Source organism: Paramormyrops kingsleyae, chromosome 10, assembly GCF_048594095.1.
Source record: "Paramormyrops kingsleyae isolate MSU_618 chromosome 10, PKINGS_0.4, whole genome shotgun sequence".
Lineage (NCBI taxonomy): Eukaryota > Metazoa > Chordata > Actinopteri > Osteoglossiformes > Mormyridae > Paramormyrops > Paramormyrops kingsleyae.
The window spans coordinates 27,587,422-27,611,385 of NC_132806.1; the positions used below are offsets into that span (position 1 = coordinate 27,587,422).

The 23,964-nt window shown below is 42.0% G+C and overlaps 2 protein-coding genes across 3 annotated transcripts; both read left to right on the plus strand.

Moving 5' to 3' along the window:
• Positions 1-3,063: 3,063 nt before the first annotated feature.
• Positions 3,064-8,876, plus strand: eno3 (enolase 3, (beta, muscle)). 2 transcript variants are annotated; one of them, XM_023797710.2, is made up of 12 exons: positions 3,064-3,088; positions 5,497-5,586; positions 5,748-5,843; positions 6,093-6,151; positions 6,245-6,314; positions 6,584-6,717; positions 6,934-7,156; positions 7,343-7,540; positions 7,884-8,085; positions 8,258-8,366; positions 8,455-8,513; positions 8,633-8,876. In XM_023797710.2, the coding sequence occupies exons 1-12, from the start codon at positions 3,079-3,081 to the stop codon at positions 8,700-8,702; spliced, it is 1,320 nt and encodes a 439-aa protein (XP_023653478.1). In that variant the 5' UTR covers positions 3,064-3,078; the 3' UTR covers positions 8,703-8,876. The 2 variants fall into 2 exon arrangements, with proteins under 2 accessions (XP_023653478.1, XP_023653480.1); XM_023797712.2 differs by lacking the exon at positions 3,064-3,088 and adding an exon at positions 3,321-3,477.
• Positions 8,877-20,525: 11,649 nt separating this feature from the next.
• Positions 20,526-23,786, plus strand: LOC111836315 (stress-associated endoplasmic reticulum protein 1). The gene is made up of 3 exons (XM_023797444.2): positions 20,526-20,916; positions 21,673-21,748; positions 22,549-23,786. Exons 1-3 carry the CDS (start codon positions 20,833-20,835, stop codon positions 22,587-22,589), a joined length of 201 nt encoding a protein of 66 aa, XP_023653212.1. The 5' UTR covers positions 20,526-20,832; the 3' UTR covers positions 22,590-23,786.
• The last annotated feature ends 178 nt before the right edge of the window (positions 23,787-23,964 follow it).

Here is a 23,964-nt window from a genome sequence, read left to right on the forward strand (position 1 = left end):
CACAAGTATTATGCTTTTGGGTGTCGGGTCTGTGGCTTTGGGGAGGTGGTTCCTCGTTGCAGGATTCGTGGTTTTGATTCACGTCTGTTTTGCAGCTGGTGTGCTGGGTAACTGCCGTCATGTTTATAGGCTTGTTATAGTTGATATGTTTTTGTGTTTGTGCTCTACTTCCTGTTTCCTGGGTCCTGCTTCCTGTTTCTGCTTTGCCAGTCCTCTGCCCTTCAATCTGCCCTTTTGTGCACCTCATCCTGTACTCACCCATTCAGTCAACAGCCCCAAGTCCTACTGGTGACCTTTTTCCTGCAGTGAACTGTACTGTCAGGGACCTAGGGACAGAATGCCTGACGTTGTGTACAGGTGGCCCATTTGGAGTGTTCCGTTTTGGATGTGTGATCCGCTACTGACTTGCATCCCATCCCGTGCTCCATAATGTTGGCTCCAGGATCATTTGTCCCTCTACTGAATACATGGACACATATTTGTATGTACACTTCATGTAATGAGAGAGCGCCCTCTGGTGGAGATGCGGCAATAAGGCTGCTACCATTACGGAACAAGTATTTTGAACAACTCCAGTAAGGTGGAACAGTTTTGCAAATGAAAACGGCTGAAGAACAGGATTTCAATACTTTAATTAACATAGACGTAACTTAAAGCAGTACTTAAGCCTATATGTCCATCCATCTTCTAACAACTTACGCTGGTCAGGGTTGAGGGGGCTTGGTGCCTATTCCAGGCAGCACAGGAAACTGAGTAATTTAGGCTGGCAGTTATCTAACTGTATGGACTACTGGAGGAAAATGCAGAAACATTTATCAGCTCATTTTAGTCATTACTGTTTTATACTCTCATTGTGTTTGTCCTAAAGACTCCACAGCAAAAAATACATTCAGTAGTCAATGTCTGAACAACTTTTCTGCCTCAGGTAACAAACACACGACAAAAAGCAGGACATGGTTAAAAGGACGGGGATATTTAATGAATAATATATGATTGCAGAGATTTTTAGACACTTTGGTTATAACAGGAATGTGGCATTTTGCACTTGCCTGGGTAGGTATGCTGATATCAACGTTTTCTGTATCTAAGAACAGAAGTACAAACATCAACTGCTCACACAGAGCGGGAAAAGACTAAAACGGGTGTAACATTACATGGTTTTAGTCATGAACGGTTGTTTTCGTAACTGAAAATATCTCTGTTGTTTTGTCATTTTTATACTTCATTACTGCAAATTCCTCCATGTTAGGCCTGACACGGTAGTCTGTCTGTATCAGCAATATTTCCTTTTCGCAAACAGTAGGTTTGCTACAGAATTTACTTGCTCCTGTAATTCAAACACCTCCTTATTCTTACCTTCCAGTAATAAATATATATATATATGCATAGTTTGTGGTTAATTATTAGGCCTGGTTCACAGTTATGAAGTAATGGAAACTATAAAGTGTACAACAGGCCTTAAACATGCATGGGGTGTCCAGCAACCCAACCGGTAGGTCGACCTATGATGCTCAAACTCCTAATGTGAGCACCTGGGTCCGTGCTTGTGTACGACTATATGCTATAAAACACAGCAGCCCTCGTAAGAGCAGTGTCACTATCCATAGTTTAACTGCCGTCCAAAAAAATGTTAAATATGCAATGGTACGTTTTTTCACTATTACATTGTCCTTTGAGGGGTATAAAAAGCATGATTTTCAAGGCATTCAGCCCTTGTTATTTCAAGAGAGTACAGTACTTTATAATAATGTACAATGTTCTGTATTTAAGGTTGACAATGTTTTACAGTCTGTAGTTTATCAATTAGCACGTGTAAGTACATAAAAACTGCTACGGGTCTTAGAACCTACCACTCATGGTGGGGGGGGCAGGGGGGTTAGTGTAATCAGCTTCAGTAGGCCTATTCATAACTGCATAGTAGAGCAGTGACCTTTGTAGACCATTTCAACTGGGGGGCCGGGGGGCAGACTAGGGCCAGTTTTTCTGTTGGGGGGGCAGATGCATTTGACCTTAATGTCCTCCAAGTATTACTACTGTAACACTATAGATTGCCAGCATTATGAAGCAAAAGACAATTTAAAAATGGTAAGTATTAAGAGTCCCTGAAGAGAATGTGCAAGAGAGTGTTCCACCTCTTCCCAGCACACAAAATTTTAGCCCAAATGTAAAAATAATGATGATGATGATGATGATAATAATATTACAGTTATTTCAGAACCAAGTAGCAATTGTAGGCTCTGAGGCTAGGGATCTGTGCCAGCAATCAGGAGGTTGCTGGTTCGAATCCCGTGAATGACCGGAGTGATTCTACTCCGTTGGGCTCTTCAGCAAGGACGCTAACGCGCAGTGGCTTCGTCCTGGTATGATGTTAACCTACATCCGGCCCTGCGAGCAGGTCCTCCAAATTTGGGGGATGGTGGCAGGATTGGCGCTTCAGCCACTGGAAAAAACTCACACTGTTCCATGCAGAGTTCGTCGTGTGGTGGGTGCAACAACAGACAGGCTTCTTACCTCTATCAAGCAGCATACGTATTTAAAGGGGCCACAGGGGAGGGCACTGCCCCCCCCCCAGAACCACCCCTGTACTAGGTCTATTTGTTTCATGCTTTGTGATTAAATATTATGTGACAAACCAGTACAATCTGGAAAGTCTGGAAAATTGCCAATTCAAAACCTCACAGCATAGTAAACGACTCTGTGAACAAATGAATACCCATTGTCTCGCAGATTGAACATCAAAGTTTCATAGCACGATCACGGGACAATATACGGTTACGGACAGTCTACATTTTATGTGAATTTTATGTTTTTATGGCGTTTATAGTACGCTCCGTTACAGCAGGTGAATAAAACACAGCGGTTGAACAAATGATCCTACGGAGGCTCAAGTCCATGCATTGGGTTGGTTCCTTTGGCTGATGAATAAAATAATAACAAAACATATTTCATTAGAATTATTTTCACAGTAAATAAAGGGTTAAAACGGCGAGATAACCGCACCCCCCACTTCCCCAGCTCCCCATACAGGTCTAGATCTGCGACACTGGTCTCCGGGCTTGAAGCTGTCAGCCCCCCCGCATGGTTACAGGTTAGTACCGCTAATTTTACTCCTTCAAAGCCACTTGGGACTGTAAAGATGCCCTTCACACCAGAAGCAAAGGTCAAATTATCAGCCGGACCCCTATATTGTCTGTAATCATACTCCTTTCGCTGGTATCCCCAGTATCCACTATGACCACTCATTCATATCACTTATGAAAATGTCGATAAAAAAGGGGGTGGTGTGAGCAAACAATGAAAAACTCGGAAACCAATGAGACGCAAAAGAAAGAGAATTGCGCGACGGTCTCTAAAGGCGCTTACCATATTGGGAAGTTAGACATGAGGGAGTCGCTATAAATTGCCGTACGGGACGAAGTTCAACCACCTTGAAGTTTCGCCGGAAGCCGGGCAATCGGTCAAGCTAACCACACTCAGGTAAAATAAATGCCTATATAGCGGGTTTGTTAATGCGCAGTTCATGTTGATCTTATTTTTTGCCTTTCAAAGCAGAATGAGTGAGCATTGGTATTTTAGGAAAATCTTTGCCGAACATTAGTTCCACCATGTTGCAGCTTCTAGATGGGAGCGTCCACATGAACTTGTCATTCATTAAACAAGATGGTAACATTGTTTGTCCTACTCGGAACAAAGTTTCCAGTTTAGTCTGGGTCACCAGTTGCGCTTTTTGTAACTTTTTTTTAATATACGGTAGACTCTAATTCAAACCCGGATTTATTTAAATTATTCTAAGGTTGACGCTGTGGATCTCCATGGAGGTCGAGCGCCTCCTTTTCGATGTGCCAAAGCTGCTGGTGATTTTTATCCGTGCATGACGGAAGAGCGCAGCTGCGATCGCGGTATGAAGCTGCATTTCGCGCGTGTGTGAAGCAGCTGCCTACAGCAAAGAGGAAATCGCATCCTTTCCGAGCGCGGCCTTTTCCTGTGTAATGTTTCATATTGCACAACTTTGTTTAAACGGTTGTCTATAGAAATCGAGCGGACAAAGTCCATTGGCCACACGTCAAAATCCGTTGAAGAGGGGTGAAAATGCAACAGTGCTTATAATTGTAAATTGACGCAATTGTTTTCTGATGGGGACACAAACGCGTAACTGCATGAGACTACATTACAGATAACTGTGGTCAGTCTCAGTTTTGCTGTACAATCTATCTTATCAGCTCATCAATTATCATTGTAATCGAATCTGGTATAGGCCTATTTGTGTTGGTTCCACGACTCACTCGATCCTTTGTCGCACGCATAGTTTAACGTAGTAACATTTACTGGGCGTGTTTTTTTCTTTTCTTAAAAACGGACCACCAAGTCGATTCATATCAGCGATGTGTTCTACAGGAGTAACACATCCTTGGCCAATTCAGTCCCTTAGATATTGTACATCAATGGTTGTTTAACACCGAAGCGTTTGAGTTTTCCCAGGGATACTGGGACGCATCCGCTTGGTTAAATGCAGGTCAAGGGCAGGTTGAGGTTTATAACGCTGCAGGAGAAGCTCTGCTTGACCCTTTAACATTTCATTTCTTTTATGGTAAAGGTCAGTAGTCATCTGAGTCGATATGTTGGGCCCAGTAGCATATTAACCTCAGACCCACCAACTTTATTGTGAAAATGTAATGACTAATTTGAAATGTTCATGGCTATAATCTGCGTAGTCCTTTGCTCCTGGTTTCCTTTTGTCAGGATAAAGGTTATGAGCGATGCATAATGTAACGGGCTGGTACAACCTGATACACTGACATGTATTGCCTCTGTGCGGCTGTGCAGTCATTCAAATGTCAGCAAGCTTTTGGGGAAAGATCAGAGGTCATGGGGCAGGCATGTAAAGGTTGGGCATTTTCTACAGGCTATTTTTAATGTGACTGCAGTGCTGCTTGCGTGTCCTTTTTAACCAGGAATAAATGCAAAAAAAATCTTATGGCAGTCACGGAGGCAGCATTACACTATGGACATTTTGTTTATTGTAATTGGTGCTTTGAGGCTTGTAATGGGATGGGGGGGGGATCATTGCAATGGAATGCTTTTATCAGCCTCAAGCGACGTGTTGTTGGGGCACCACTGATGGCGCGTGCATTACGTGCAAAGCCTAAACCAACGAATGCCTGATTAAAATAAAGTACAGTAGGTGAGACTGGACAGTGTGTTTGGGGGGGTGGAATGCGCCCTTTAATTCCCCTCCCTCCCCGGCTATTTATACTCCTCCTTAGAGTGACTGGGCATTGCGGTCTAAATTTTGCTCAAAGCAGAATGTCAGGCAGTTGTATCTAGCATGGCTACGGTCTCCTACTTGGTCATAGTTTCTACAGAATAAGATGGAACAACATTTTTGCTGTTACTCATTTTGATTCTAAGATTAGGGCTGCTGTCAAGGCTTGAAGATCCCACCTGGTTTCCCTAAGCTGTCTTCAAGCATTAAGTGGTCTTCTTCCCTCTTTCCAGTGACGATGTCAATCACCAAGATCCATGCTCGTGAGATCCTCGACTCGCGAGGAAACCCCACTGTAGAAGTAGACTTGTACACGGCCAAAGGTGAGCCTCCATTAGTGTTCGGTGGTTCTGCTTGTACCGTTATTGCCCCTCTGCTCGTTATACTGAGCTCTCTAGAGATCTAATCTCTGAAGATGCACCGGTCTGTGCCACATTTATTACCATCTGTAAATGGACCCAACCTTCCTACTCTTTCTTCCCAGGGCTCTTCAGAGCTGCTGTTCCTAGCGGCGCCTCCACTGGTGTTCATGAGGCTCTCGAGCTTCGAGATGGTGACAAGTCTCGCTATCTGGGCAAAGGTGACCACCTCTGACTCAAACATGCAAAACCTACATTCTGCTAAGGTATCTTACATTGAGGATTATAGGTTTAAACCTTTGAAGGCTCAGAACCATTCCCCCCATGTTAGCTGAGCTTCTGGGTTCCACATCATAGTGTCAAGATGTCTGATGTTGGTCACTCGCCTAAAAGCTGTATGTGCGATCCAAGATGCGCTCCAATTAGTTTGCTTTGAAGCAAAAATGTGATTAATCAACTTTGCCTCACAGGTACAGTAAAAGCCGTTGACCATGTCAACAAGGACATTGCCCCCAAACTGATTGAGAAGGTCAGTGCAGTCGTAGTAGAGCACTGATGTATTTTCTAATGTGCGTTGCCTCCATTTGTGATTTCTGCTTGTCTTGTACGCCATCCTGCACAGAAACTGAGTGTGGTTGAGCAGGAGAAGATCGACCAGTTCATGCTGGAACTGGATGGCACTGAGAACAAGTGTGAGTAATTTAGCGCCCACTGATATCTGGTCCTGTTAACCTAAGGCCATTTGAAAATGTACTACCCATGTATAAATAAGATTTCACTAGCTAAGGTGGTAATGGGCCCAAACTGTTTGAGGATGGGCCATGCCACATTGCTCAAACTTGGATGTTGGCCAAGCTCAAATTATAAACGGATGATTAAATGGCGACTTGAATCTCACTCTCTAGCAGCATGGGTAATTGTTCCTTTTTGGCACACTTACTGGTGTTGCACCTTTCTGCAGCTAAGTTTGGCGCTAATGCCATACTGGGTGTGTCTCTGGCGGTCTGCAAAGCCGGAGCTGCTGAGAAGGGTGTTCCCCTGTACCGCCACATCGCTGACCTCGCTGGAAACAAGGACGTGATCCTGCCTGTACCAGTGAGTCATCATGGGAATTCCTGAGGGAAGGGCTACAGGCGGGATGGTAACGCGTGGAAGGGGATTGCCGGAGAACCTCGGTCGTAAGCCAACGTCGGCAGGCAGAGCAGAACCATGGCTACATCTCCAAATAATGGCCGATTTTACTGCTGCTGAGACCATGGATTGGTCACTGAGCTCTTGTGTCCTCCCTATTAACACTCTCAAATCCTACAGGCTTTCAACGTCATCAATGGGGGCTCCCATGCTGGAAACAAGCTGGCCATGCAGGAATTCATGATCCTACCAGTAGGTGCGGCTAACTTCCACGAGGCCATGCGTATCGGTACCGAGATCTACCACAACCTCAAGAACGTAATCAAGGCCAAGTACGGAAAGGATGCCACCAATGTGGGTGACGAAGGTGGCTTTGCCCCCAACATCCTGGAGAACAATGAGGGTGAGAACTGTTGGGGGGGGGGGGGGGTGTTGAGCTAATGCTAGAAGCTACTTGTGCTGTCAAGCCATTTCAGTCACTTTCCGTTGGTTACTTCACTGGGTATCGTTAAACCACTAATTTTGTAATCTACGATAATCCTAGTCACTGCATTTGTAACTGATTACTCACGAGCCTCTTCCGTTTTAGCTCTGGAGTTGCTGAAGTCTGCCATTGAGAAAGCTGGTTATCCTGACAAGATTATCATCGGCATGGACGTTGCCGCTTCAGAGTTCTTCAGAAACGGCAAATATGACCTGGACTTCAAGTCTCCCGATGACCCGTCCCGCCACATCTCTGGGGAGAAACTGGGAGACCTGTACAAGAGCTTCATCAAGAACTACCCAGGTACTTCTTGCATGCTTACTAGTTGCGCAGCATTAGTTTGATCATCTTGTGCATTATACAACAGCCAGAAAGTTAACGTTTTTTTTTTTTTTGCATACTATTGCCCAAAATAACTGTCCTATGGCTTCAAATGTGTTGTGTTGTGCAGCTGGATCCTTCTAAAATTAGACTAACCTAAATCCTTATTCAGTTTTGCTGTAGCAGAGCTTTTTATAGAAGTCGTATAATAGCATTTATTAGCCTCTGGGACATTACAGAAGTGTTGCAGTTTATGAATAACTATAATGGTGACTGTATTGCATTCCCCTCTCCTCTTCACTGCTCTAATCTTGGTGATCCTCAGTACAGTCCATTGAGGATCCATTTGACCAGGATGACTGGGAGCAGTGGTCAAAGTTCACAGGTTCTGTGGACATCCAGGTGGTGGGCGATGACCTGACAGTGACCAACCCCAAGCGGATCCAGCAGGCCGTGGAGAAGAAGGCCTGCAACTGCCTTCTGCTGAAGGTCAACCAGATTGGCTCAGTCACCGAGTCCATCAAGGCGTAAGCATCCCGTAGAATATTTCCATTTTTAGATCCTGCAGTCTGGTGGGTAGACGTTCTGCAGTCCTCAACTTTTAAATTCAATGTTCTCTTAGGAAACCTTCTCAACCTTCCAGTAAGGTTTTTAGCCTGTGTGACTTGTAAACAAGCTGACCTTTGACCTTGATTGCAGGTGTAAACTAGCCCAGTCTAATGGCTGGGGAGTGATGGTTAGCCACCGCTCTGGAGAAACTGAGGACACCTTCATCTCTGACCTGGTTGTTGGCCTGTGCACTGGACAGGTACCTTCCTGCTCCCTCAGTCCTTCCATGAACATTTAATGCAGAATGACATCTGACTCTCTCCTCCCTCCCCCCTCTGCCATTGAAGATCAAGACTGGTGCACCGTGCAGGTCAGAACGCCTGGCAAAATACAACCAGTTGATGAGGTGAGTTTAGCTGATGTAAATACTGCCCTCAGCAGCTGCTGATGAAGCTTAACTTTCACAACTAGCGTCTGCTTTACTCGGAGCATTTAACACTTTGATATTTGACCTTTTTCCTCCAGGATTGAGGAAGAGCTTGGAAGCAGTGCCAAGTTTGCTGGCAAGGACTTCCGTCGCCCCAAGGTCAACTAAATCTGTCCTCATGCCCAACAACATGTCCTCAGTCCCCCAGCCTCTGTGAGGACTGAAGATGCCTTAAGACTGGCCAGCGGCCTCGGATCGGGAATGTCTTTTGTAACTGCCTCTGGCCACTTTGCTTTTGATCTCTGGAAGAATTTGACTGAAATAAATCTTGAGGTGAAAGTGTTTTGTTTTCTTTCTGTACGACAAACCTAAAAAAAAAAAAAAATATATATATTTATACAATTATTATATTAAAAAAAATAATAATTTGGGGGGGGGGGGGTTAAATGTGCTGTAATATCTGATTACTTTCTCCCCCACTGCTCCAATAATAAAATATAACCAAGGATAATATAACACCAATTCATGCATAGACTGTACATGACTGTCATTACTGAACTATTCCATTTGAACTCCTTATGCCTTCAATTTATTTAGTTTTAAATTTAGAATCCTGTCGGCAAATGGAAGAACCCAGTCGTGGCATCTTCCTTGGTCCTGCTGAAATTCTCTACAGGTCATCCCAGCCATCTTAAGACTCATCCTATGCAAACCATGTATTTTTGACCTGAAAGATCAAGCTCGCTAAGTGCGAGGGCTGCGTCCTGTTTACCTCATGAGGTATGGATAACTCATCATTTAGCATTTAATGTCCATACATGCAATACACCTAAAACCCAAAACCATGGTTAACCCACATCTCTACCTTATGTTCAATTAATGAATTTTGATGATTTAATACGTATCCTCCCACTTTTAATACCTATAATGCATATAAAACCCAGATATCGTATTAATCTAGGATATGTTACCAAGCAATATGACAGCCTTAAGACTACAGCCCAACCTGGGAAGTAGCAGCCAATCAAGATTCAGCTTAGGAGAACGGCTTCTTTCGTGCAGGTTGATTGGCTGAGCCTCATCTGCATTAAAGTGGAGCAGACCAAACCGATGGATATCCTACTATGCACTGTATATCTGCTGAATGCTCCCCAGATAGTTATGATATAGAAACGTAAATTATAAATATAACAATAGGAGCCTTCATGTACAAGGACTAACCTACTCAAGCACAGTTTTTAATACTGAAACTCCCGTGAGTGTGGAAATCATTTGATATTGTGTAAAGTAAAAAATGCATTTGTGACTTAAATCCCTTTTGTGCATAATGGGTGCAGACACTTAAGATGTTTGGTTTTCTGTCACACTCACTTATGGGAAACCAGGCTCCAAGCCTCTATCTGAGGGCAGGAAAAGTGATCTGTGCTCAAGGAAATATTCAAGATTTAAAATCAATGCTTTGCAGCGTATCTCCAAATGCTAACATTTTCCCTGAAAGGTCAAGATTCTCTCTCCAGGGGGGAGTCTGTAGATTTAAGCTTCTGTGCCTCTGTAGTGTGGAGATAAGTCAACATGCTTCAATCACTGAGCTCTGGTGGATACTGAGAAAAGATCGCCCCCTTGTGGCCTGTCAGAAAACTGCAGCCATAATGCTCATCCTACCAGCTCATTAATGTGTGCTTAACTAGTAACTAGGGTGCTATATGTAATTTTCTATTTATAAATAGATTAGGCTGAATGAATCAATTATGAGCAAGTATTTGTAAAACAATAAGCCACAGTAAAAGTGCACATAGGAGAAATTACACCAAGTAGCATGAAATGCATAATGCAAACAGCTACAGCAGGTAACAATTTATGGTTCATGTGAATACGATTAAGCTTCAGGTCAGCCTTGTCAGGTTGCATGCATTTACAGCCCAACCTGAGCAACCAGGCAGGATACACATGGATCGCTCTGCAGTATTCCTGTCCCTTTCATGAATTTTCAACCGTCTTGGCTGGGCTGAGCTATTTCCACGCTTGTCTTCACAATGTAGTTTACATTCATGCTGGAAACAAAGTGTGCAGAGCCACATGAAATGGCTCGCGACGTCCCTCAGGGTCAGCTGACTTTGCCTGGGACGGCCGCCAAGATTAACTGGCCTCATTTAACGCTCAGGGTCCGAAAATTAACACTCAGGTTTAAATGCCTTTTCATATAAATTCCCATGTTTTACTAGTATATATAGAAATCATTACAATCCTTCCCAAGTTGTATCTAACTGTCAGGGCTTTGTGATTGGGTAATTTTACAAAAATGACGGTTTTGCTTTGATCTTAATGATGGGGTTTGTGATAGCCTGCTTCTCGTGCTTGTTGTCTTGTTGCATTATGACCTCATTTGTACCAAAATGGCTTAAATGAATCTTGGATCCATGAGTCTGATTCATTCATGGGAGACTGCAGAGATATAAAGTCTGTGGGTCACGATCTTGGTCCCCTTTCTAACACCTATCCAGGCACCTAGTCGGAGTAGCCATTGCTGAGGCCCTGGTCCCAACAGGCCATTCAGATGTCTGCTCAAGACCATGTGACTACTGACTAAAACAAATCATACTCTGGTTTCCATAGATACTGCTCCTTTACTGTTGTACAGGTCCCCCTGACATCAGCGGTAAAAACGTCCCTGAAATGGGTCCAGGATTCTGCCTGTAGCTGTAAAAATTGCTTAGCAGTGACTAGCTGGGCATGTTTATATTCACGCTTAACATCTTCTAAGTTTGGTACATTTCCTGCCCAAAACAACTTTTATAAATTGTTATTATTAACCATTATACATTCACATGACTTTATACACAACATACTGTTTTGATTTGAATATATAATCTAGAACAATTTCATCACAATTTTTTTCGAATCTAAATATATTTCAATTATAAGAACTAGAAATTGAATAGCATAAAAGCACCAGTAGCTACTGGAATGAATGGGCTCCGGACCCCAGGACCCTGCACTGGACAAGTGGGTATAGAAAATGAATGGATGGTTGCAAAAACAGCAAGAATGGTTTATTAAAATTACAACAGGTCGAAGATAATTTCATAAATTGAAAACAACAATGATTCGGTTACATGCAAACTATGCAAACTGTTTTGTGTAAAAAATCCAAGAGTATATCATTGATAGTCATAGCAAGGGACACTGGGAAATGTAAGGTATTAAAATCAGACTAGTTAACAAGAGGTTGTCTAGATGTCCATGCGAGCTCAGTGATGTCATGCATATACCTGTATTTAATAAGCGGCGATGTCATGGCTACAGCAGGGATGGTGGGGGTGGCTTGAGTGTGAGAAGAGCGGACATGGGAGGGAGGACGGGGCAGGAAGGGGAGTGAGGGAGGTGGGGGGGGGGGGGCTGGTATATGACCCTGTGCTTTTGTCCCGATGGGGGGGAATGGGGTGTAAATGGGACAATCTGCGTCAGAGCTGCAAAGGGCTGTGCGTTCATGTAGTCCCAAGTCTGAAAGGGCCACCCGTTCTCTCCCACCCCCCCCCAGCCATCCATCACCGACGGCTATCCGGCCCTGAAGGCCAGGCCCAGCTGAGACAATGCTGGGGGGGAAGATACCGGAGAACTGTCGGAGCTGGTGGGGGGGGGATGGATGGCTACTCATCGGATCATCGTTCTTCTACCTTTTGTCTTTGGACTCTGCGTCCCAGTACGGCTTGTTAACCCCAGTGCACAGCCCTGCTGACTTAGTTCTCTTTGACGTCATGCAGCCGGGAGGGTGGGGTTGCCCCCAGATGCAGGGTGGGGTTAACGTGCAGGCCGCTGAGTTTGTCTGAGGAGAAATGGATGAAACGCTTGGTGTTAGACATGAACTAACAGCTTCACCAAAAGCATATTCTGTATTTCTGTATTACATTTCCACTCATCTGGAGTTATTTACATGCATTTCATGGATTTAAAGGGTTAATATAACATGCATACACCTTTATTTGGCAAGATTATGGAAACAGGAGTGGTGGATGGATGGATGTATGGATGGATGTAACCCACACCCTCTCACACACACATGCTGACGTTCATGTTGATGTGGTGCAGTCAACACTGCTTTCTTAAATCACCACCTCAATAGTGAAATTAGTGCACAGAAGGGCAGAAACAGGAGCACCGTGTTTAATTCCTCATTATGGCAGGTCTTTGTCTGTGACATATTTGTTACATTTTACTCACACGTCCCTAAAAGCACTTCAAAAGGTTCCTGGAGGTTCTCAGTAGGGTTCTCTTTCAGACCAAGGACTGGAAAGATCAGAAAATGCCAAGCAATAGCCTTCTGAAATACTGTCCTCCTCCAGCCTTGGCTGTTTACATCACTGCACCCATAAACTAGTACCGGCAAGTCTTTGAATATTTGGGCAGTGCTTGTTTAATTAAAGTTTTACATTATATGCTTCTTCAGAATCTTTTCTCTTCTGCACTTCTTCCACGGTTGAAATTTATGACCAACCAAACTTACAGCTGCGTCCTTTCCATAGTCTGGCGGAGTGCACAATCTACTCAGTATATAACAATAAAATATAATGAGAATTATGGTGCTGGGACAAGAGTTGTATTTTTCCACATACTTTGCATGCATGTTGTACGGCTCGATTCCATTGCCCACTACATAAGGAGTGCTTTAACAGTATGCTAGAGTGCGTTTCCGCTTCCCCCAATGGAAAGAAAAACTGAAAAAACAGCGATGAACTGGGCATGGGGAAAATATTTGGGCACTAATCATTGGTCATCTCTAAGGTAACTCAGAGAGGGTGTTGAACTATTGGACTGGTTCTCTGAAAGCTAGAGTGAACATTGTTTCTGAGTTGTGAGCTGTTTCCAGGGAGAATTTTTACGTAGCATACGCAGACAAAGGTCAAAGGTCAAGACTGTCTGGAATGAGGCCCTTATTATTTTAAATGTGATAAATTGGCTTATTTTTAATTAAACAAAAAAGAAACAATTTGTTTCCATTAACAATGATTAGCCTGTTATTTTGTCTCAAATATTTGAACTCTAAGGTGGCTAATGATATAAAAATTACAATTATAATCACTGGACAAATAACCTTGTCCACAAATCTTGTTATACGGAAAATTTATTTAAATTAAAAAATTTTTCCCCAAATTTATTTCAAAACATATCTCTGTTTTTCTATTTCCAATTTTATTTTCAAAATATATTTATCTATGTTTTTTATTTCCACATTTCTTTTCTAAATATATCTATCTATGTTTTTTATTTCCAAATTTATTTTCAAGTCTGAAACTTGAAAGGTTGCTATGAAAAAACAAGTAAGGTGAGCAACTCAGTGGAAAGAGATATTTATATATTTATAATGCAAAAAGGGAGAGTTGTAAGAATGAAGGATGAGGGCTTCAGAAGAAGCTGAAACGGCAGTGAAGAAAGTTAAAACGTAGGAAAGAAATATATATAGTTAATACATATAGTTCAGAGAAAGGCAAGATAATTTCATAAATTGAAAAGCTGACAGAAGGTAAAGAAAAGGAAGCATAACGTAAAGAATGAGGTCTTACGTACAAAAGGGGGGGCTGTCAGTTAGTGAAAGAGGGAGTGCTGCCTTTGGGCTGAGCGGTTTCTAAGAGCTACAGTCGAGAATGTGTGACATCACAGAAATTCTCTTTAAATCCAAGGTCAGTGTCCTATACAACAGACCAGACCAGTCCTGATTCCATACAGGACAGAACAAACCTTAGAAATATAAACAAAGATTAAGAAACGCCCTTAGATTAATGCACAATTTAAATCCATTAATTTGTGTATAGAAATCTGAGGGTTAAACGAATATTGAATATTGAAATTTTGCACGAATTCTTCCAAAGATTCTCTCTTTAAAACAAGGATGGCCTGTTCATCTTCTTCCACATCTCCTCTCATTGTATACCTCTTCTCCCTACTGCTTCTTGTAGCCATCCAGGTGGAATCAAGACCATCACCACAAAAGTCTGACCCTGGGGTAAGTATCCAGGTAGCTGAGTCTCTCATTCCTAGGAGGCTAATACTTTTACCTGGTTTTCTTCTCAATTGTAAATGTGTCCGAAGATTCTCATTACTTATTTAGTGACCGAACAAGGTTGAATTGCTTTCTTTTCCTTCAATTGTTCATTCAAACGTTTGATGTTTTTGTATTGTGTGTCAGTTGAAGTTTGTGTGTGTTTCTCTTTGACTGAAGGTCTTAAAAGACCTCTTTGGTGGCCCAGTCAGCTCGCTCCTGCTTAGGCAACATGACATCAACGAGGGCTCAGGGTCGAGCCCAGCCTCGGCTTCACAGGACAGCCAAGAACGTGGCACTCGTCTCCTGCTGGATTTCCTGGGTCGCCAAAGGAAGTTCAGAGGCAGAACTCGGAATTCAGGAAGAGGCTGTTTTGGCCTGAAATTGGACCGGATTGGAGCCCTGAGCGGTCTGGGGTGCTAAAGATTGCAGGTAAACCCTCATAGTTATACTTACTATGATTATGCTTCATGAGTACTTATCAAAGCATTTTAATACGCATATAGTAATGAACAGTACACGACTCTCGGTTAGCATCGTTGTCGCTATGGTTCATATGCTAAGAGAGACTAGGCAAAGCTGCATGTTTACTGTAACACTAAGAGCAATGCACAGCCACACAGGCAATCAGATGCATTTCCATCCATCCAACTGATAAATATACTTCCATTGCTAAATATTAATCTCTAACATGCTATAGAAATAAGTTCTGCGTTATTTTAATGGTGCTCTCGCATAATACTAAGCACACTGTCTCTTTACTTCCAGAAAAAAAATGAGCCTTGTGATTAAGAAGACAACATTTCAGTGAAATACAGCGTTCACCTGGATTACCTTGTCCCTCTGCCCTACAAATCTTTTCTACAGCCGGAACGAAGGCTCCATTGTAACAATGATGCACGAGCATGACTGGACTTAAAAGTAATTCTAAATTCTTGCCACGACCGTAGACATCACGGTGTCTAGGACTTAAATGTGTAGAATGATCTTGACCCCCAGCTTAAACACAAGCTGGTTCGCTTTGTTTTTTGTGCTGCTGCCATTTCTGTCTGTGTTTCTCTGCAGCGACAATGTGTCTATTGGCCCTGACATGGAAGCCTCATGTGAGCTGACTATTTCAATACGAATTTAAACCTGATGCTTGTGTCATGTGTATGAATATTATTTATTGTATCTTACAATGTACATTGTGATTATACATAAAAGCCAGATTTTATTTTTTCAAAAAAATGTAGTTTTGTGTCTTACTGGGCATTCAAATCTAAATATATATTGAAATTTCTCAGCCCTGTTAGAAAAGGATAACATCGATCTACTATTTATGAATGAATAGTGTAGCTAATGTTGTCCCTTATTAGCAGAGATATATAGACCAGTGTTTCTCAAGCGGGCCACGGAGAGCAAAAACCTGGACTTTCTCCGGGTCCCCGAGGACTGAGTTGAGAAATACTGATATAGACTAATAATTAGGAAACTAAAATGATTATGTACTTCAGATAGAACAGTAACTCTGCAATAAATCAAAATAATTACAAAATGTAAGCTGTAGACATAAAAACATTCTTATAACCAAAATTAATGAATGATTGCATCTTTGCCAAATCCAATTATATTGGGGCAGAGTAAAGTATATTTCTAAAGAAACCACCAAAAATATGACATAATTAACTGGTACTGTATGTGTAGCTCTGTGTTACAATAGATATTTTGCAGAAAAAAAATTGGAATATTCTGTTGCTAAAATCAATGTCTGAACACAAGGTGGTCATTCGACGCTCATTCAGCTTAACGTAACATAACACCGTGTTTTCCAGTCAGAGTATAACAAGGTGTAGCGCCATTATAACCTTAGCAAAGATGGTCCTTATCGAGTTACTTTGGATAAATATGGTATCATAAACAAACATTGCCCATGTCCAAGATTAATACTTCGAGGGTTAATTGCGTAATGTGTGAATTTACCATAACAAGTGTGTATTCATCTCTTTTCCAAGGAGAATGTCTAAGAAATGGATTAAAGTTCATGGTATTAATGTATTTCTTATATAATAAATTCTAACCAAAGATTTTCTAATTCATGCACAACACAAAAACCGTGCACAGAACAAAGCAAACCGCAGGCACATGAATTGTCTTTCATTAAGGTATTGAAATCCATCCAAGTTCCGGAAGCTAATTCAGTACAGGCTCGTGAGGGGTTGGAGCCTGTTCAAGCACTGGGCTCAAGGCAGGGAAATGGTGAGAATGGGACACCAGTCCATGGCATGTCAAACATAGGCACACATTTAAAATTACGTGCATTTTAGGCATCCCATCCCACTTGGGGGGACCAGAGGGGCGTCCCCAAGGCTGAAAAACAGCTGCTATTGGCTGCCCTTCACGTGATTTAGTGCCATCTAGGGTTCTCCCTTCATGTGAGATGATGCACCCTACGGAGCAAGAAAAGTGTCTTACTGAGGGCTGGTTAGCACTCACACCTCAGAGACTTCTAGTTAAAAGTAGATGAAATAATTCAATAATTCAAATTAGTTCAATAATCTTAATCATCCATCCATCCATCCATTGTCCTACTGGGTTGCTGGGGGTCCGGAGCCTATCCTAATCTTAATCATCCATCCATTGTCCTACTGGGTTGCTGGGGGTCCGGAGCCTATCCTAATCTTAATCAATAATCACCATATTATCACCATACCTGTACTAGTGGGAGGAGGAAGCGGGGGTCCACATGTCATTCAGTAGGTGCCCTTTTTTTCACCCCTGCCCTTCTAGCAGCCCGAATCTGCCACTGTGTTGGGGCAAATCTGTGTGACACAAACTAAAAAATAAGCTTACAATGAAGATTAAACCCTTTATGGGACTGGTACAGAAAAACACAGTTCATCCCTGTATCATTATCAGACCTCACATCCTGTCAATGAACCGTCTAATATGAACTATGGAGTGGTCAGAAACTGTCTTATCTTCAGCTGTGGAAGGAATTTTAGAAGGACTGATGCAATCACTTACTAAATGAATAAGAATGTGAGCAACTTTGCTTAAAAACAACATCCTGTACCTATTTGGGTAAAAATCTACATACAAAAGGGGATAAGAAAAATATGTTCATCAGCATACACAGAATGTATACATAAGGCCAAAGGGAGAGTTACACAGTACTGACTAGGGATTTGGAGTTATAGAAATCAGCACTGCTTTGGCTGAAGTTATAATGATTTTAATAGGCTAACAGTGAAGCGTTTGAAGAATGCATTTTGAAAGGATTATAGATTTTAGTTAATTAGTTTCTGTATAGAAAGGTAACAATTTTTCACAGCTACTATTTGCACTAGGGATTAAACGGTATTTATGTACGCAGAAGAACGTCAATAGAAATTCCACGCCATGTCCCCCCCACCCCCCCAAAAAAAATGCCAACCCATCAAGGATGCTGACTTTTATTTTAATAAGCCCGATTTTACTTATTATGTTTTATTTAAATAGATACATCCAGATTGTCTCTGTGCGTGTATAATAACAACAACAATAATGTTATTATCATTTGTAATACATTTGGAATTTAATCCATACAACCACCTATCCATTAATCTATCGACTGTTTATCTGGTGTTTTCCTGAGCTGGGGGGGGTGGGGGTGCTACTGTAGATCCTATTCCAGAAAGCACAGGAATGGGGAGCTGGAATTTTTAGAACATTTTACATATTTGCTGTACTAATATTTAGAATTTGGTGATCAGTGGTCATTGTTGACACACCACAGCACACAGTGCACAACAATGAAATGTGTCCTCTGCATTTAACCCATAAGTGACAACGTGACATAGCAGGGGGCAGCTAATTCAGCGCCTGGGGAGCAGTGCTTGGGGACGGTACCTTGCTCAGGGTACCTCAGTGGTGCCTTGTTTGTCGGGGGTTCGAACCAGCAATCTTTCAATTTCAAGTGCGCTTCCCTCAGCATTAAGACACCACTGCCCCTCAAATATTTAAGTGTTTTACTACATTGGAAATGCGGTTGCCTGGAATTTCAATATTATTGAAAAGCAATGATGCTACAAAAAAATGGTAAATCCAAAATAGTTTTTCAAATGACACATAAGATTTTCTAGAACTGAATTTACACATAAACAAGAAGTAGAAAATGATACAATGTTATTGTACACTAAAGGTTTCACTTCTACGTCACTTTGGACTAAATAAAAATAAATCCAAGCCCCCCCCACCCGCCACAACCCTAAGCATAATAAGTGCTTAGATTCTGGATTGAGTGTGAACTCCATAAACCGAAAAGATCTACGTTCCATAAATATCTCACAGACGTGTTTTATACTTTATATAGTTTCGTTTTTGACAATGACAGTGTCTCCTAACCGCTGTATTGCTAATGGACCACCAGGAATCTCAGAAGCTATTCTTCATCATTGCCCGGGCAAAATGGTAATGAGTCTCCACATATATTTATAGGTCTACTAAGTACACATTATGCATTGAGGGGTTAATTATACAATAATGCAAGTACTAATTTACTAATTTCTAATAATACAGTGTCTAACATAATGCAGACGATAGACATGGGAACCGATACTAGGCCGGCAGGATGGGGTGATCTCACTCCATGCAGTTGGGAGAAATCAGGAACTGACAGCAAGAGAGCAGGTCAGGATGACCTCGTACCAGACAGCAGGAAGACAGGAACCCATCACATAACCGATGCTTAACATAAAGGGGGGGGGGGGGGACATGTACTCACTGACTAACTAAAGCAAATGTCGAAATGTGTTGTAGTCACGTAGATAGAAAAGTACAGAAAAGGGGGGCGACACCCCAAAAGGCCTATAAAGGGACAGAGCTGATACCTATGGTTCGAGCTTCTTCCTGTACATGCGGAATGTATGTCAGATGGTCGCTCCCTGATTGCAATCTGTCAGAGAATAAACTAGTGACTTGCAACTACTCCTCGGCTGTGCAGTGAATCTCTTCTCATCAACGGACCCGGCGGAGTTTGACTCCAACAGCATATATAGTCTTTAATCTTGTGCCAGTGGATGATGGAAAAATCCTTCCCTGGGGAGTTGAATTGTCACATGACAATGTTACTAAAGGAAAGGCTATTAGCTATTCAATAACGCCAAAGATTTAAATAGTTAACTATTCAGCAAGGCAGGGTTGTAGGTACTTCCCTTAACCTGCATAATATAGACTTGAAACAGCCCAAAAACATGTAATATCAAAGTATCTTACAATTTGAAAGAGGTGGGGTCGGCTTTGAATGTTTATAACGCCTTAGGCCGGCTCCTGCGATCACTTACGATGTACTGGCCAGGAAACTGAGCGCATTTCATTCTAAGTTGAATAAAAAAAAAGTTTAATTTCCGCCCGTGGTCTATTTTTGAACTACCCTCCACCGAGGTCTATTTAACTCACAACCCTGTTTCTAAGATGGGTGGATTTGTCATGAAGATCGCAAAACTGGCAACCCTGAGCAGAGCTATTTCTGTAGCTAGGTATCAATATTAAATTATTTTTAGTAGTAAAGGCAGCAACTCTCATCCGGTCTGGCTTGTTCTCCTGACTTGTGCTGCCTGGGCGAGGCTTCAGGTCCCTCCATGACCCTGACTAGTTAATCTAAACAATCCTTTGCCATTGCTGATTTTTTATCTTTGCATAAATTGGATTTCATGTATTTTACTTACATTACTAAGAAATGTACCATTCCTGGAACCATTTCTAATCCATTACAGGGGCGACCTTATGCCTATTTTAGCCCCCCCTCCAATAAGTGTGTATTTATTAGCTTAAATCATGAATAATTTTTCATACGTTTGCCAATTACCCCACCCCCAGTAAAGACTCAGCCCCCCTATCCATTCATCTCTAACTACGCCCCTGATCCGTACAAAGCAGCAGTCTGCAGGATAACCTGCGCATATCCACTATCAACTGGATTACGCTGCACAGCGTGCAAAGCCGCCTGGAAACAAGAGCAACATATTAACGGGCCAATGAAGCGGGACAGCGTCCGCGCGAGACCCCTGTCACGTGACGCGGGAATACCCTCAGCCTCTTTCTTTTTTTAAATACTTCCTTTTCCGTAACTTGCAGCCCGTGTCGTCCTTCGAGAAGTCGACGGGATTATCATTTTTTCGCGGCGGAGGCGTCGTCGGGTATTGTTTTTAGAGAGAGGGGGGGGGAAGAAAAGGCATAGTTGGGGGCAAAAGCTGTCGTTGGCATTGTGAGCATTATATTCTGTTTGCTGGGTGAGGCTTCATCATGTCGGCTGTCCAGCGGATGAAAGTGGCCAACGAGAAGCACAGCAAGACCATCACGCAGCGCGGACACGTCCAGAGAACCACGGTACGCCTGTTATGGTGCTGATCAAACCGCCTGCAAGATTTACGGCAACAAATGCTGCTAGCTCGCATATGCATGTGGAAATATGCCTATGAAGTACGGGGACCTTTTAATTTTTGTTAATTTGCGCTGCAGACAAAACATCTTCCAGCTCGCCGTCGCTGGTCTGACACTTCGCTGCCTTCTGAAATGGAATAGATGCGTTTCGGGAGCGAACCGGCGATTAGCGGATGATTCCGCTTAACGGTGACATATGGCTGTAGGACGCGCTGCGACAGGTCGCGTTTTCTGGACGTGCGGCTCGCTGATGCGACGCCGGTCCGCAGCAAATATAATAATTTCCATGCATTTTGTTTCTGAAATGGCCTTAAACTATTATACTATACGCTGTGATTATTTACGACATTTACGACGTTCCTTTTCAAATGCGGCGTTTTTAAATATGTGAAGTGCCTCCGTATAGGTATAGGACGTCATCTCCCTGTCATGCTGGAGGGGAATAAGGGGAAAGATTAAATTATAGGGTTCAGTTTTACCCCCTTAACCCCAGTAACACGCGCTTGTTAGGTTGGGAAGAACTTATATGGCGTTTATACATTGAGCATCTTGGTTTCTGCCCAAAAGACTGCTACCGATTCAGTGTATATGTCCGATAAATGGGGCTCTTGAGTTTGCATGGAGAAGCTTGAAATCCAGATAGATTGCAGGGAAGTACATACTTACGTGCCGTCTCTTTCTGCCACCGTGTCTGTTTTCTAGAGAGTGGTGAATGAGGACAAGTCCCCCGTGGGACCCTGGCTGTTGGCCTTCTTTGTCTTTGTGGTGTGTGGATCAGGTAAGTTACTGTCTGTGTGATGCACGGTAACTTAAACCCTGACTTACCACGTCGGTCTTTGTCCGTAGTCGTCACTCTGGATTTAGGCAAGGCCACCGAGATTCTGCAGTCAAAATATCATTTGTTTTATGGATATTCATTATCCTTTTATTATCCGAATACATTTTTGTCCACGTGAAACAGTTCAACGACATGGATTGATGTTATGCTTGCGTTTGACTGGGTGTTCCTAAATATCGCGGGCGCAAAATTATTTACAGCATTAGCAGTCCTGTAAATGCGTATAGGCGTACTCTGGGCCGGTTAGCAGTTGAATAGTAAAATAAGCATTTTGTACCTCTTGCTGCAACATTAAATATGTTTTAATGAAAATCATAGTGTGAAACTCGTAATTTTTACTATAACCCGATTTTTATCTTGTTATAATTTGGTGGATTAAGATAAATCATTCAATGTGAATACTTTGCGGTCTTATCCACAATAAGTACATATACTACGATATCACACATTGAATGATTAATCATAATTCACCCAATGATATACATACTCATATTTAATATGAATATCAGAGATGATCTGATATCTTGATTCTATTAATCTATCATCTTGGATTTTAGCCAACTTTTGTAAATTATGACAAAGTTCATGAAACAGTGTTTCATTAAGGGTGGAATATGATGAACAAATAAACACAATCATGAATTTCTTCTTTTGTTTGGAATTTACTGTATAGAAATGTTCCACTTATGGAACTGAAAGGACTGGTTTGTTTTTCACAAACTGCTTGTTTTCTGCCGCAGCTATTTTCCAGATTATCCAAAGCATCAGACAGGGCTTGTGATTCGGTGCCAGAGGGCTGTCTTCAGCATGGAGACCCGTCGTCCCTTGTCATCCTTGATGCCAGAGCCATCCAGCTTTCCCTGCCCCTGGGCCGATCTCCCCATCCCTGTGCCCAAAGTCATCAGCTCCTCCCTGCCCCCAGAGTCACTTGTTTAGCCTAGCTTGTTACTTCTGTAGTACTAATCTTTGATACATTTTGAATTTCATTCATGAACTGTGAAATACACCAGTCTTTCTCTATAGTCTCCTGGCTTAGTCCATTTTACACCCCCGTGTTAATCAAGCTAAATAATCTCTCTTGGAATCTGTATAGGTAATTAACTATATGTCCTACAATGAAAAAGATGTAAAGGTTTACCTCGTATGCTCTGTGAAATGACGATGATGAACAAGCTTGGAAGTGATACAGTTTTCATTAGTACCTCTGGGCATTTTGTCCGTATTTCAGGTTCTGGTTACTTAAAGCACCTTTTGAGAAAGAGAATTTCGTTTTGGGTTTTTTTCATGGGGTGCTCTCATGTTGTTGTAACTTTTGAAAAATAATCCACAGAAATGGTGAACTCTGGGGGACTGTTTGTTTACAAATATAAACTATTCCAGTTAATTTGCATTCTAACCAGTACGTTTCTTATATACAGTCCTTTGACAGCTTCAGAAAAGCGCGGTCTTTACACCCTTTATCTTGTAAATTTACCCAAATTAAATTATTTGTCTAGTAAGTTCTTTTCATATTGTCATATGCCTGTGTCAGTGGGCATAATTGTGATTTTCACACTATATTTAAACTTAAGTGATACCCTTACATTACTTTTTTTTTACGGTTCAGGGAAGACTGATGTTAACAGGAATTGTCAAACTCATATCACTGGTTTTCTCCTGAGCCAGTCTAAAATGGGCGTATTAAAGTCATGTTCCCTGCGAGTTACATAAGGGGATATGCTAAAACGCGGTCTTGGCCACATTACTGATATTTGTCCATTTTGTGTTCTGATTGTACCTTTAAACATATTTTCCAAAATATGTAATTAGGAGTTTGCTATTTCAATTTAAAAACTGAAAAGTTAACAGTTTGTTAGAGAGTAGAACTGTTTCCACATTGACAGCCATACTGATACTGTACTACGAGCCTCCCATTGGATGGAAGCTATGCAAGGCTTTTGTTCTTTTTTCTACAAATAAAACAAATATTTTCTCAAAACTACTTGTTTGTTTTTTTGTGCCTTTTCGTTTATGCTTAATAGCTGAAGTGCTGTGATATCGGTGACTGGTGTTCTCAGTAACTATGTAGACTGCTTTCTGCTTTGCTATTGAATGAGGATGCTTTGTGTAGGTTAGCGTGAGTTAATTTTCCAGTACCATGAAAAAGTCACTGATTT

Coding starts and splice junctions, on each gene's coding strand:
- eno3 (XM_023797710.2), top strand. Junction 6,315..6,583: donor GGATGGCACTGAGAACAAGT/GTGAGTAATTTA, acceptor ACCTTTCTGCAG/CTAAGTTTGGCGCTAATGCC. Junction 7,541..7,883: donor CTTCATCAAGAACTACCCAG/GTACTTCTTGCA, acceptor GGTGATCCTCAG/TACAGTCCATTGAGGATCCA.
- LOC111836315 (XM_023797444.2), top strand. CDS start 20,833: ATGTCGGCTGTCCAGCGGATGAAAGTGGCCAACGAGAAGCACAGCAAG. Junction 20,917..21,672: donor GACACGTCCAGAGAACCACG/GTACGCCTGTTA, acceptor TCTGTTTTCTAG/AGAGTGGTGAATGAGGACAA. Junction 21,749..22,548: donor CTTTGTGGTGTGTGGATCAG/GTAAGTTACTGT, acceptor TTTCTGCCGCAG/CTATTTTCCAGATTATCCAA.